Here is a 12,239-nt window from a genome sequence, read left to right as displayed (position 1 = left end):
AAAAAAATAAGTAATTTTTTTTTTTTTTTTAAAGAAGAAAAATATTTACAAAAAACAAACAAACATTGGGGGAGTGATCAGACCCCACCAACAGACAGCTCTGTTAGTGGGGAGAAAAGGGGGGGGGGGAATCACTTGTGTGCTGAGTTGTGTGGCCCTGCAGCGAGGCCTTAAAGCTGCAGTGGCCCATTTAGTAAAAAATTGCTTGGTCACTAGGGGGGTTGAACACCGCGGTCCTCAAGTGGTTAAATACATACTCCTCTCTTAACTCCTCAGTGCCTTCCTGTCCCTTGGGGGAGCCTCTGCTTCCGTATCACAATATTACAATATCAGTGTGCATTGTCGGAAAGAATTCTTATTTGTTTTGGTTGCCAGAAAAGTTGTTTTCGCAACATTTGTTGTTTGATTGGGGTAACTTTCGTTGAGCGTGTACCTTTATACAGGGGCGGTTCTAGCTGCATTGGGGCCCTGGGGCAAAAGTAACATGGGCTGCCCCCTGACGCCCCATTCCAACCAAACTACCCCCAGGGCCCCTGAGCCGGCAGCCAGGCCTGAACCAAACCCCCCACTGTCACACAATATCATTAGGTGTCTATCATGTGTTCCCTAAAATGCATTTTTGGGGTTCCCATTACCCATTTACTCCTTTTTCCAATGCAGAGTAAACACACAGCATTCCCACTGTTACGGGTCACCATAGCTGGAGGGGATGAGCGGCACCTTGGCGGGCCCCACTGGTTCTGGGGCAATTGCCCCCTTTGCCTCTATGGAAGTGCTGGCCCTCCCTTTAGACCAAAAATTCACTCTTTGCATCTTTTAAGTTAGCCAATAAACGGTACAATTCCGGTTCAAAATTGTGTGCATCGTCTGATGGCTAACATGGTACAATACTCTACTACTGCTTATGTAAATCTGTAAGTAAGTACACCAGACTTTAACCATGCCTACAAGATGGCACCAATCCCGGGCCTCTCTTATGGAGGGACGTTCATCTCACGAGAACTCACCGTTGCCAGAAGACTGACGCTCAGAGTTGTTCTGCTGAGAACTTTCTATGCTGCTGCCCAATAGATGAGCAGTGAGGTGGACAGGAGTAGCTGAAGTGCTGGAGTCGGGGGGCATTGATGCATGAGGTGACAGCAGCTTTCCCAGGCCTGGAGAAGAGGGGCAAGAAGGAAATTATTGCTAACGTTTTTCTCTAAATTCTCACACTGCTTCCAAGGTGAGAACTGCTTCCCCACCTTTCTCCTGCCATATTTTATTATATTTTTACATTCTTTAAGGCTGCTTTCACAGTGGGACGTTACAGGCGCACGTTAGATCAGCCTGTAACGCAGCCCAACTCAACGAGCTGTTCACAGTGCCCACGTTGCGTTACATTGTAACGCTGCATGTTCAATGAAAGTGCAGCATGCTGTGCGTTATACGCGGTTTTAGCCACAATAGACTGTTTGCACATGCTCAGTAATGTTGGTTTTTTAATTTTTTTTTTTGGTGCAGGAGAGGAGGAGGGGAGAGTCCGCTATTGTGTTTAGCCACATGGCTAATTAATATTCACTGCACTGCAGTCTTTACTTCCTGGATCGGCCGCTTATTGGCTGGCGGGACCACGTGATGCGGAGTGTTCCGATCGCATGGTCTCCACAGTCTTTTGACGCATGCGCCGTTTTCATTCTATCACTATCGAATGAAAACGGCGCACCAAGAGCCGCATAACGCGGCTCTTGGTAATGTCCAACCCCACCATGCGTTGCATTAAGCGGAAGTTATGGGATCATAACGTCGCCTCTAACGCAACGTCCCTGTGTGAAAGAGCCCTTACACTTCACCCCAAAGGCGTTTTACTCTAACGGACAACAACAATTTTCACCTTTCAGTGCTCATCCCTTTCAATTGCCAAAAGCTTAATCACTACTAATCACAATGAAATGATCTATATCTTGTTTTTTTCACCACCAATTGGGCTTTTTGGGGTTGATATTTGTTTTCAGTAATTACTTTATTTTCTATGCATTTTAAAGGGAAAAACAAGGAAAAAATGAAAAAAACACACTATTTCTCCAATTTCATCTCCTATAGTTTTAATATAAACACTGCTACTGTACATATCTGCCTATTTGTCCTTGTTATCACAAGATTTTAATTATGTCCCTAGTACAAAGTATGGTGACAATATAGTATTTGGAAATAAAGGTGTATTTTTTCTTTGGTGTTTTTTTTTCACTATTTTCACGTGCACGAGCGGGAGCGCGCACGAGAACGCTCACAGCGGCAGCAGCACTGTCTGACTTATAAAAACGTCCTGGAGCCATTAAGAGGCTCTAGCAGGATGTTTTTATAAGTCACTTTGTCATTAAGTGGTTAATATTAGTTCAGTTTCCATCCTCATTTCTCCACATTCATGATCGCAAATATAAAATAAAGGCGGCTGGAAAAAAGGGTGCAGCCTAGTAGAGTACTAAAATTAGAGATATTTTACTGCTGGATTCCGATAGTAAAACATCGGTAATTTTTACCGATTGTTTACTATGGCTAAACCTAACCCAACTCTTACACAGAACCATTCCTCTATCGATTCCTAACCCTAAGACCTCCTAATGGTGCTTAAAACTAAGATTTCACCCCCCCTTCCCCCGGTGGTGCCTAACCCTAAGACCCCCCCTGGTGGTACCTAACACCTAAGATGCCCCCCTCCTCCCCGCCCGGTGGTTCCTAACCCCAAGACCCCTCCCCCCGGTCGTGCCTAGCCCTAACCCCCCATGGCTCCTAACCCTACTTCCCTTCCTGAACCTTAATCCCACCCCACCACCACCACAAAGACACAATATACGGCAAAGGAGTTAAATTTGGGCACCCGGAGGCACCCCTTGTATGCTGTTAATCGCGGCTTGTATAATAGATGCCTATGGTGTCGCAGTTTTTTCCATAAGGGCTCCTGCGCCCTTTTTACCTGATTCATTCATTACCTCCCATCTTCTAAAAACTATCTGAAGGTTTTAGACTGAAAACTAACCCTTTACATCTTTTAAAGTAGGATTATACTCCAAAAAACAAAAGTTCAGTAACTACTTTTAGGTGCATAAAAGAACAGTTGAATGCATGCCCTCTATGTAAAAAACATTTATTTTCACTGCAGAGAGCAGTATATGTGTGCTTATCTGTGGCTAATCGGAAAATGTAATAATTGCAGGCAATAATCTCTCTGCCTGTGTCTTTACTCTGCCCCCTCCTTTTCTGCTGAACTGACTCAGCTGTTGCCAGGGTAATGTGTCTAACAATCCTTTAGCTTGCAAGCTCGCACGGGCGAAAATGTTACATACATTTTATTCATCATGCTGCTTTTGTCACTGTAATTACCAATTCTGTATTTTGTATTGCTTCTGTATTTGTTTTTTTTAGACCAATTTTGTATATTGGATGTATTATTATGTACCCTATGTTTGTGTCTTACTTTGTACAGCATCACAGAATATGTTGTCGCTTTATAAATCAATAGTAATAATAATGTGTCTATGATGTGTCTATTTAGCAGAAGGAGGAAGAAGGGAGCAGAATCAGGACACGGGCAGAGAGTGTCTCCTGGCCAGCAATTATGTTATTTTTTGATTAGCCAGAGATAAGCAAGCCTGTACTTCTCCCTGCAGTGAAAGTAAATGTTTTTACAAACAGGAAATATGTAGGAATGCTTTCAAATGTTGTTTAAAATGAAATTCTTTAGTGGTTAATAAAATTATACTTTTCCTCAATCCTCTACTACTGATTATCTTAATCTGTAAGTATGCCAGACTATGACCATTGCCTTCGAGTTGCCGCCAATCCTGAGACTCTTTTATGGATGCATGATCACCTCGCAGGAACTCACCATTGCGGGAAGAGTGATGCCTCGTGCTGCTCTGCTTTGAACGTTCTATACCGCTGTCCAGGAAATTGGCAGTAAGGTGGAGAGGAGTGGCGGAAGTACTGGAGTCTGGTGACACTGGCATTCCCAGGGCTGGAGACGAGAGGCGAGAAGGAAAATTATTTCTAACATCTTTCATCTAAATTCTCACAACTCCTCCCGACTAAAGTTGCCGCTCTCTTTTTTCTACTATATTGTATTTTATCTACATGTTTGATATTACTGAAATTTAGACGTTGGGATTCTGCACTGTTGAAGGTGGAGAGGTTAAAGTGTATTTGAGGCGATCTGTGACATCATGAGATAAAAATGTGTATGTACAGTGCAAACCATATTAATAACCAGGCTGTCTTACTTGATTTATTTTGCTGCCTGAAAGAGTTAATTTTTAGACATGGAAGTGACGGCTTCTGTCTTGTCGGGAATATATTAAACATCACTGATAAGCAGATTACAGCCATAAAAGTTTTCCGGGCAGAATACAACTTCTGAGGGCAGAAAGAAATAAAGTACATGACTATAGAGCTTTTTCTATCTCTGGGACACGACTGGTACTGATTACAGACAGTAAAACATTCAACCTACTTTGTAAATGTTTAAATATAAAATAAAACCCTGGGATTCTTAAAAAGGTCATTTTTAGGAGTAGGAGGATAAATATAATTGTTTATCTTATCAGTTTATTTTCACCTCGGGTTCACTTTAACAAGATATTGAGGCCACAACATCTTTTCTTTATTTACATTTCACAGCACATAAAGTTTATTTCAAGCCAGATTGGCCTTAGTCACAAGATTTAGGTTATGTGTTCGTCCACCTTTTTTTTCTTAACCACTTTGCATTCCGAGGTTTTTCCCTTTTAAGATTCCTGACAATTTTGGCATTCCAGCTGTCACTAGTGGTACAGCAATAACTTCTTTATTATTTACTAGTGGACCTAAGCCCGTTTAAAAACGGCTGTAGGTCTGTTTTTCTGCCGCCAGTCAGTGCGTATGTGGGCGCACGCACCTGCCGCGCGCACGCAACCACCCACCGGCCAGCCCACCCACCTCGCTCCCTGGTCCCGTCCGGCTGTCTGTGTCTGTTACTGCGCACATGCGTAGTAGCAAATAACAGGGACAAACGCTGGACGCAGCAACACGGGTTTTATAGTATAGGATTTAGGACAATCTAGGGAAATATTTTTTGGTAATTTAATGTTATAGGCATTAAAGAGAATCTGTACTCTACTATTCTTACACTAAAAAGCATACCATTCTATTTCTTATTTTCTCCTGGGCCCCTCTGTGCTGTTTCTGCCACTCTCTGCTGCAATCCTGGCTTGTAATTGCCAGTTTTAGGCAGCGTTTACAAGCAAACTAACCAGCTTGTGATAGGCTCACATAAGCAGAGTGTGTGAGTCATACAGAGTGTGCAGGGGGCCTGCAGAGGGTGTGTATCGCTACTATCCAATCACAAGCAGCCCTGCACATTCCACACATTCAAGCCTTAGCCCGACAGACACGACAGAGGAAAGGAGATAAGATTTATTACAGAGACAGTGCAATTAGGAAAGGCTGCAGTAAGCCAGAGCACATTAGAACAGGCATAGGAACTTATAGGATAGAAGAACTAAGGCTGAAACATTTGTTACAGAGTCTCTTTAAATAGGGAAAAATAAGCGTAAGTGCAAAAAATATATATATTTTTTGTCATATTTCATCCTTTACAAATTGCACATGATACCCTACATGCCGTATTTTATCACTAGTTGGGAATGTGGCGTACCATTATCGCCAACTTGTGCGCCTGCAGCGATTGGATCTGATTGATAGGGCACACAGTTTGTGACCCTAGTGCTGTTCCCCCTTGCTAGGCAACAGCACAGCCATGCATATGTATTGTATAGTGGGCCCGGAGCTGTCCAATCGCTACGGGCAGCAGCCATCACAGATGTCCACTAATCTTATGGCTTAGGCCCCGTTTACACCTCCTTGGCAGTTATCCCGAGCTAGGGTCGGGTCAGAAAACCGCAGCTAAGACCGGTAATCCCGACCTGTGCTCAGGGTAGCCTCCGGAAGCTGTATGCAGAGCAATGCGCGCAGCGGGAGTGTTTCTACATACCTCCCGGGGATCCCGACGTCAGCTGGCATTCTTCTTCCTCTCCTCCAGGGCTCTGCTTCCTCTGGGTGAGATCACCGTCTGTCGTCATGACGACAGCCGGCAATTTCACTTTAGAGTTGCAGTGCCACCCGGAGGATGGAGGCATAACTGCAGCGCTGGAGCCAGGGAGGTGAGTGATTACTGGAACTGCTGCAGATCTCTCTGGCAGCATCATTTTTTCCAGGTTTTAGGTGCTGAAAGGGTGCAAAAAAATTGCACCGCTTTTAGAGCCTAAAAGCCAGAAAGAATCATCATGCCAAGGGGGTTAAACAGTTGGTGTGCGTTAGTACGTGTTAGTGCAAGTTAGTATGCGTTTTTTCCATAGCAGTGCATTGTGAAAAAGATTTCAGTTAAAACGCGTTAAGTGTGAAAGGTGCCATAGGAAAACAGGGGAATTACTTTGAAAATCAGTTTTCTTTCAGTAATAACTGAGAGCAACTGATTAAGAGTAAAAGGGCCCTAAAGCCAAGGGCTTCAGAGTTGCAGGTGCTGAGCTGTTAACCTGCGTCTATGTTGTTGCTGCATCACCTGGGATGCTAATTTGGTCCAGGCCAGCCCACACTACCTTTGAGGATGTTAAAGGGACCCTGAGATTCCTATATCTGCATATATTAAGCAATGCTTCTCCACTACTATAGGAAGTGTTTATGCACATTGTTGTGTCTGTAAACTTGCCTTTTTCTTTTTGTAAATAAAAAATGTAATGTAATAAAAAAAAAAAAAAGAGACCCTGAGGTGAGAGGAGTAAGGGGGGTGATATATTTGTTTCCTTTTAAACAATGCAAATTACTTGGCTGTCCTGCTGATCCACTGCCTCTAATGCTTTCAGCCACAGACCCTGAACAAGCATGCAGATCAGGGGCTCTGACTGAAGGCTGACTGGATAAGCCACATGATTGTTTCAGTGGTGTGATTCAGTCACTACTGCAGCCAAATAGATCAACAGAACTGCCAGGCAACTAGTACTGTTAAAAGTGGACCTGAACTCTTACACACGACAAAAGGAAAACAGAGAGAAATGCACCCTTTGTGTATTTAGAGAGAAGAGCCTGTCTAGTCGCCCCTCATCTTCAAGTAATCACAAATGTATTTTGATCTCTCCGCTGTGTCAGCACAGAAATTCTGAAGACACAGCTAATATGTAAACACAGGATGTTAACCCTTTGTCTGCTTCCATGAAAAGCAAGAAGCAGACACACTGCAGATTTATTGCAGGAGTTCTGTAAGCTGTAACAAATAATTATTTTTCTTTAAAGGTTATTATGCTGTTGCTTATCTTTTGGAGCAGACAGGAAGTTCTGAGTTCAAGTCGGCTTTAAGAGGAAATAAACATGACAGCCTCCATATGCCTCCCTCACTTCAGGCTCCCTTTAAAGCAGCAGGGTCCAACACGAGAAGTCCACAGCACCACGTCAGTAATGTATAGCTCTTTTATTAAAAGAAATACAAAGAGATAGCCATAACAGCGACAGACGCTGTTTCGGACAAAGTCCTTCCTCAAGCTGTATCAGGCTCTCTCTGAAATACAATCCAATTGCTACTCCTATATATACTAGCTGTCAAAACGACATAACCAATCAGGATGCAGGGTATATGGAGGACCTGATGGGGAACTGCAAGAAAGCCAAGTAAGCTACACCCACTAAGATGAAGAGCCAATAGCTGTCAGACCCAATAATTCAAATATTCCCTTACCTCCTCCTTCAACTGACAAAAATGTAGAGGACCTGATGGGGAACTGCAGCTCACTCCCCGTGTGCCATGCCAAAACTATACTTGTGTACATGTTGATTGTGCCTTTTTGCATTTTTTCTATTTCCCACTTTTGGGATTCATGCGGACATTTTTACGCATGCGCAGACACTTGTACGCATGTAATCATGCAGATTTTTTGACGCGTATATTTACGTTTACGCATGCGTCAATGCGTACGTCATGATGTCACCATGACGTTCCAGGAAGTGTTTTGGCATGGCACACGGGGAGTGAGCTGCAGTTCCCCATCAGGTCCTCTACATTTTTGTCAGTTGAAGGAGGAGGTAAGGGAATATTTGAATTATTGGGTCTGACAGCGATTGGCTCTTCATCTTAGTGGGTGTAGCTTACTTGGCTTTCTTGCAGTTCCCCATCAGGTCCTCCATATACCCTGCATCCTGATTGGTTATGTCGTTTTGACAGCTAGTATATATAGGAGTAGCAATTGGATTGTATTTCAGAGAGAGCCTGATACAGCTTGAGGAAGGACTTTGTCCGAAACAGCGTCTGTCGCTGTTATGGCTATCTCTTTGTATTTCTTTTAATAAAAGAGCTATACATTACTGACGTGGTGCTGTGGACTTCTCGTGTTGGACTTTGCTGACCCTCTGAGGGCTATTGGGTCTTTCCACTCTAGCACACGTCTGTCCCCATTCGGGTGCTGGTCTATCCAGTTTTTAAAGCAGCAGGGACATCCATCCTATCCCAAAAATGTACTGCACTGTCCCATGTTTTGATTTCAGTGACTTTTATTAATTAAATAAAGAGAAAACTGTTCCAGACATTTTCCATCTTTACTGCCTCTAACTGAAACCAATCCTGATGTAATTTCCTCCATTACTCTTTTTTGTCTCCTATGCCTGAAATGGTGTATGCATTTCCCACCTTCCTCCCCACTGAGCTCTGTACTAGAAACTGCACTATCACATCCAACTTGCTTTGTAAACACATGTGAACACAGCATAAATCATATTTCAGCAGCTTCTGCAGAGGGGGGAGGTGCATTTCCCTTCTCAGCCTTGTGTTACATTGAACTGCCCTCAGCTAATCAGTGAGGAGTAGGAAAGTGGGAGGGGAGAGAACAAGCTTCCCTCTTCCCAGAAATGTACTAGAAAGGAGCCAGGCTGACTGAGATGAGATTCATTACAGCAGAAAAATGTATGATTATGTTGGAATGCTTGCCATGCAGAGCAGGATGTAGACTACATAATAAACACAGAACAGTGGGTAAATGGAATTTGATTGTACGGCTGACAATCCCGCTTTAGGAATATAAGTGTTTGTCGGTTTATTTGTTACTGGCAGACTGGTACATGGCTATGGTTACCTTTGCCAACCAATAAGCACCTTATAAAACACATACTATGAGTCCACGAGGCCCCATATGTGCAGCTGAAACTTCATTGTGCTCACCTCTGTACGTTATAACGTATCCCGGACCATTCCTCACACGGTCAGACTTGAAGGTAATGTGGATGTGTCCGGTTGGGAAGGTGATGTTATGGGGAGGATCCTGGCCTCCCTTTATTTGAGCGAGGAAACCTCCACCTTGTCCACCTCTCACCTCTAGAACATCGTTTGGATCTTCAACGTGGAAGAAGCGAAACTGAATCTCTATGGCGGTACTTCCAGTAGGGCGGATATCCCAAGAACAGGCACTTCCTGGACTGTATTCATCTGGGAAGTCTGGAGAGTAGAGGACGCCTGATGTGGAGGAAAAGTTACCAGTGCATGCTCCCACAAACACTGTGAAAAGAAAATTAAATCACAATTAGAGTACAGTGTACATTGTGACCTTGGGTAAACATAGAACAATAATTCCTGAACTAAGAAACATATGGAGGCTGCCATATTGATTCCCTTTTAAACAATACCAGACGATTACCTGGCAGCCCTACTGATCTCTTTGGCTGCAGCCAGGAGAGCTGAATTGTCCACAAGGCACACCTAGGCAGTTGTCTAGGGCCTGGAAAGAGTCTAGGGGCCTAGTGGATGCTAACCCCCCCACCACCAAATCTTACTAAAAAAGTCAAGTGACCATTAGAGGTGGGCAAAAAGTGATAGCTTGCCTTGCCATTTCATCTTAATCAATTTCTGGGCTGCAGTAGTGTCTGGATCACACACCTGAAACAAGCATGTGGCTAATTCTAGGTACACATTTTCTGTCAGATTTAGAGTTAGATCGATTATTTCCAACAGGTCCGATCTGGTTTTCTATACATTTTACTATTAATTTTCCATATAAGTGAATGGATAATCGATCGAAAAATTGTTTGGAAATCAGATCGGACCTGTTGGAAATAATCGATCTGACAGTAAATCTGTCAGTAAATTGTATGGTGTGTACCTAGAATAATCCAGTCAGACTTCAGTCAGTAACATCTGATCGGCATGCTCTTTTAGGATCTATGGCTAAAAGTATTAGAGGCAGAGGATCAGCAGGGCTGCCAGGCAACTGGTATTGTTTAAAAGGAAATAAATATGGCAGCAGCCTCCATATCCCTCTCAGACAGTGCAGGTGTCCTTTAAAGAGACACTGAAGCGAAAAAAAAAATATATGATACAATGAATTGGTTGTGTACTATGAATAATTACTAGAAGATTAGCAGCAAGTAAAATATTCTCATATTTTTATTTTCAGGAATATAGTGTGTTTTCTAACATTGCATCATTCTATAATATGTGCAGATTACACAACACTAAGCATTCAAAATGATTCTTTCAGAGCAGTCTGTGAACTAATGACCTCTGGCAGATAAAAAGAAAACTGTTCACTTACAGTTCAGATAATAAAAGTCAAAAGACAGCCCTCTCCATGACTTTGAAAGTCGTAGAGATTAATGGCTTTTTTTGCATAGAGATAACAACTGGAGTTTCTTAACTCTTCCTGTATTGGAAACAATTACACTGATGTATCTGATCTTAATGTTTTATTTCTTAGCTGTGCTACTCATACAAATCATAATATCATACATTTTTTTTCGCTTCAGTGTCTCTTTAAATTCTGAAGGATACTCTCTCTGAACTTAACCACTTCCCGACCGCCCACTACACAGGGGCGGCGGGGAAGTGGAGCCCTTCAGGACGGCCTCACCCACAGAGTCATCCGTGACGCGATCCTCCGCCGGCGCCTGTCACCGCTCGCTCGCCGCAACATCCCGCCGGCTATACGGAAGCGCCGGCGGGATGTTAACCCCGCGATCGCCGCATACAAAGTGTATAATACACTTTGTAATGTTTACAAAGTGTATTATACAGGCTGCCTCCTGCCCTGGTGGTCCCAGTGTCCGAGGGACCACCAGGGCAGGCTGCAGCCACCCTAGTCTGCACCCAAGCACACTGATTTCTCCCCCCCCTGCCCCAGATCGCCCACAGCACCCATCAGACCCCCCCCCCCTGCCCACCCCCCAGACCCCTGTTTGCACCCAATCACCCCCCTAATCACCCATCAATCACTCCCTGTCACTATCTGTCAACGCTATTTTTTTTTTATCCCCCCCCCTGCTCCCTGCCCCCTCCTGATCACCCCCCACCCCTCAGATTCTCCCCAGACCCCCCCCCCCAGACCACCCCCCCTGTTTACTGTATGCATCTATCCCCCTGATCACCTGTCAATCACCTGTCAATCACCCATCAATCACCCGTCAATCACCCCCTGTCACTGCCACCCATCAATCAGCCCCTAACCTGCCCCTTGCGGGCAATCTGATCACCCCCCCACACCAATAGATCGCCCACAGATCCGACATCAGATCACCTCCCAAATCCATTGTTTACATCTATTCTCTCCTCTAAACACCCACTAATTACCCATCAATCACCCATCAATCACCCCCTATCACCACCTGTCACTTTTACCTATCAGATCAGACCCTAATCTGCCCCTTGCGGGCACCCAATCACCCGCCCACACGCTCAGATTGCCCTCTGACCCCCCCCTTATCAATTCACCAGTGCATTAATTACATCTGTTCTTCCCTGTAATAACCCACTGATCACCTGTCAATCACCTGCCAATCACCTATCACCCATCAATCACCCCCTGTCACCCCCTGTCACTGCCACCCATCAATCAGCCCCTAACCTGCCCCTTGCGGGCAATCTGATCACCCACCCACACCATTAGATCGCCCGCAAACCCGCCGTCAGATTACCTCCCAAATGTATCGTTTACATCTGTTATCTTCTCTAAACACCCACTAATTACCCATCAATCACCCCCTATCACCACCTGTCACTGTTACCTATCAGATCAGACCCTAATCTGCCCCTTGCGGGCACCCAATCACCCGCCCACACGCTCAGATTGCCCTCAGACCCCCCCCCCCTTATCAATTCGCCAGTGCATTAATTACATCTGTCCTTCCCTGTAATAACCCACTGATCACCTGTCAATCACCTGCCAATCACCTATCACCCATCAATCACCCCCTGTCACCCCCTG

The 12,239-nt window shown here is 44.4% G+C and overlaps 1 protein-coding gene across 2 annotated transcripts in view; it reads right to left on the bottom strand.

The window, feature by feature from the left end:
- KREMEN2 (kringle containing transmembrane protein 2) overlaps positions 1-12,239 on the bottom strand; it is a 79,781-nt gene that overhangs the window by 28,774 nt on the left and 38,768 nt on the right. The window contains exons 6-8 of one of the 2 annotated variants that reach the window (XM_068244093.1): positions 9,209-9,541; positions 3,863-3,991; positions 1,008-1,154 (exon numbers count right to left, since the gene is read on the bottom strand). In XM_068244093.1, the coding sequence (XP_068100194.1) occupies positions 1,008-1,154; positions 3,863-3,991; positions 9,209-9,541 (609 nt within the window). The remainder of the gene's footprint in view (positions 1-1,007; positions 1,155-3,862; positions 3,992-9,208; positions 9,542-12,239) is intronic. The other variant, XM_068244094.1, reaches the window with a different exon arrangement.

This window comes from Hyperolius riggenbachi, chromosome 7 (assembly GCF_040937935.1).
Source record: "Hyperolius riggenbachi isolate aHypRig1 chromosome 7, aHypRig1.pri, whole genome shotgun sequence".
Classification (NCBI taxonomy): Eukaryota; Metazoa; Chordata; class Amphibia; order Anura; family Hyperoliidae; genus Hyperolius; species Hyperolius riggenbachi.
This window is presented reverse-complemented; position numbering and strand designations above follow the sequence as displayed.